A 1,986-nucleotide genomic window follows, 5' to 3' on the forward strand; every position below is an offset into this window, starting at 1 on the left:
TGGGTGCCTGTAGTCCCAGGTACTTGGGAGTAGCTGAGGCAAGAAAATCGCTTAACACCAAGAATTTGGGGGTTGCTGTGAACTGTGACACCATGGCACTCTACCGAGGGTGACATAGAGACTCTGTCTCAAAAATAAATAAATAAATAAAATAAATGGGCTTGCTCAGCTCCAAGTGGCTAAGCTTGAGATCAGGCAGACTACAGAGTGGATTCATATAATGGTTAGTGGCAGCCTCCAACATCTCTCCCAGGTCTAAAGTTCTGTTGAGTTTTTGTTGAGTTTTGAGATAGACCCTTCCCACATCTGGCCTTTGCTACTGCCCGAGAGTCTCCACTCTAGAGAGGAAAAAAGACAAAAAGGGGGCCAGACCATCAATAGCACAAATTCCAGAATCACACACACTGGTCTATCTAAACCAAGTTTTTTTAAAAATCATCTTCTATTATCCAATATTCTTGCTCCCAGATGAATATGAAGCTGGAGTTGCACCAACTGTAAAAATGCCTCTAGCCAGGCATTGTGGCGGGTGCTTGTAGTCCCAGCTACTTGGGAGGCGGAGGGAGGAGACTCGCTTGAGCCTAGGAGTTGAAGGTTGCTGTGAGCTGTGATGCCATGGCACTCTACCCAGGGGACAGCTTGAGGCTCTGTCTCAAAAAAAAGAAAATTATTCAGCAGGGCCAAGTGCTGTGGCTCATGCCTGTAATCCTAGCACTCTGGGAGGCTGAGGTGGGTGGATTGCTTGAGCTCAGGAGTTCAAGACCAGCCTGAGTAAAAGCGAGACCCCCATCTCTACTAAAATGGAAAAACTAGCCAGGTGTTATGGTGGGCACCTGTGTCCCAACTACTTGGGATCACCTGAACCCAGGAGTTTGATGTTGCTGTCAGCTATGATGCCAAATATGGCTCTCTACCCTGAGTTGAGAGAAACTCATAGTGAAACTCTGTCTTTCAAAAAAAAAAAAAAAGAAAGAAGAAGAAAATGATCCAATAGCCTTTTTGTGGGAAGAAGAAACTCTCCTTTCTCTAATGCTTTAACTTAAGAACAAATGGAGCTGAAGGAGGAAAATACAATGGCCAATCCTGTGAAGCTGACAGGGTGGGGATCTGGTGCCTATCAAGACCCCAAAAGAGACTGACATGATTTATTATCATTCCAACTGAAAGTAGTAACAGCGGCATTCATAGTTACATAGAGTCTCTTTCCAAGAAGTTTGTGATTCACCTAAACACCCTCAATTCTCAGAACACCTCCCATCAAGGCAACAAGGAGGTGGCAATCAGGTCCTTGTTGTGAGAACTGGCCATCAGCACTCACTTAGTGGGTCAGTCCCTGGAAGTTAGGTTCAGTGAATGGAGGCAGGGCCACTGACTGGCTCAGCAAGTTGTCCATCATGCTGATTTTAGCATCTTGCTTTTCAATGTCCTCATACGGAGTCCAGGATAAGTCACGTTGTAGCTTATAGGCACCACAGAAGTCATGTGGACAACGTGTTCCCCACTCCTAGAGGAGGCAAAGGAGTAAGCTCTGGTTAGCACAGGTTGTAAACAAACTGAGTTTATTTCCTGTTTATGCCATAATTTCTTTCTTTTCTGGCCTTTCACTTCACTCTTGTCAGATCCATCCTCTGAAAGCAGTTATACTACCTATCAGATCCCTCCCTTAACAGAGATAATGAACAAAACAATTTTTTTGTTATTTTTTTTAATTTATTAAATCATAATTGTGCACATTAATACTATCATGGGGTACAATGTGTTGTTTCCATATACAATTTGAAGTATTCTCATCCAATTGGCCAACACGGCCTTCATGTCATTCTCATAGTTGTTGTGTAAACAAAACAATTTAAGCCTATGCATATTTTTTAGAGTTATGTCTGGGTACATATCAACCCAATTTTCTAGGAAGCCATTCACCAGTCCACAAATCTACATTTTTGCACACACATGCCAAGAGTTTCTTTTTCTTTTTTTTTTTTTTTT

General features: G+C 42.7%; 1 protein-coding gene across 1 annotated transcript in view; it reads right to left on the reverse strand.

Moving 5' to 3' along the window:
• Window positions 1-995: 995 nt before the first annotated feature.
• CUNH1orf50 (chromosome unknown C1orf50 homolog) overlaps window positions 996-1,986 on the reverse strand; it is a 7,064-nt gene continuing 6,073 nt past the window's right edge. Inside the window, exon 5 of the mRNA XM_012810861.2 lies at window positions 996-1,504. Coding sequence (XP_012666315.1) covers window positions 1,319-1,504 — 186 coding nt within the window. The 3' untranslated portion in view covers window positions 996-1,318. The remainder of the gene's footprint in view (window positions 1,505-1,986) is intronic.

The sequence above is a fragment of the Otolemur garnettii genome, unplaced genomic scaffold (assembly GCF_000181295.1).
Source record: "Otolemur garnettii isolate 467f Iridium unplaced genomic scaffold, OtoGar3 scaffold00144, whole genome shotgun sequence".
Lineage (NCBI taxonomy): Eukaryota > Metazoa > Chordata > Mammalia > Primates > Galagidae > Otolemur > Otolemur garnettii.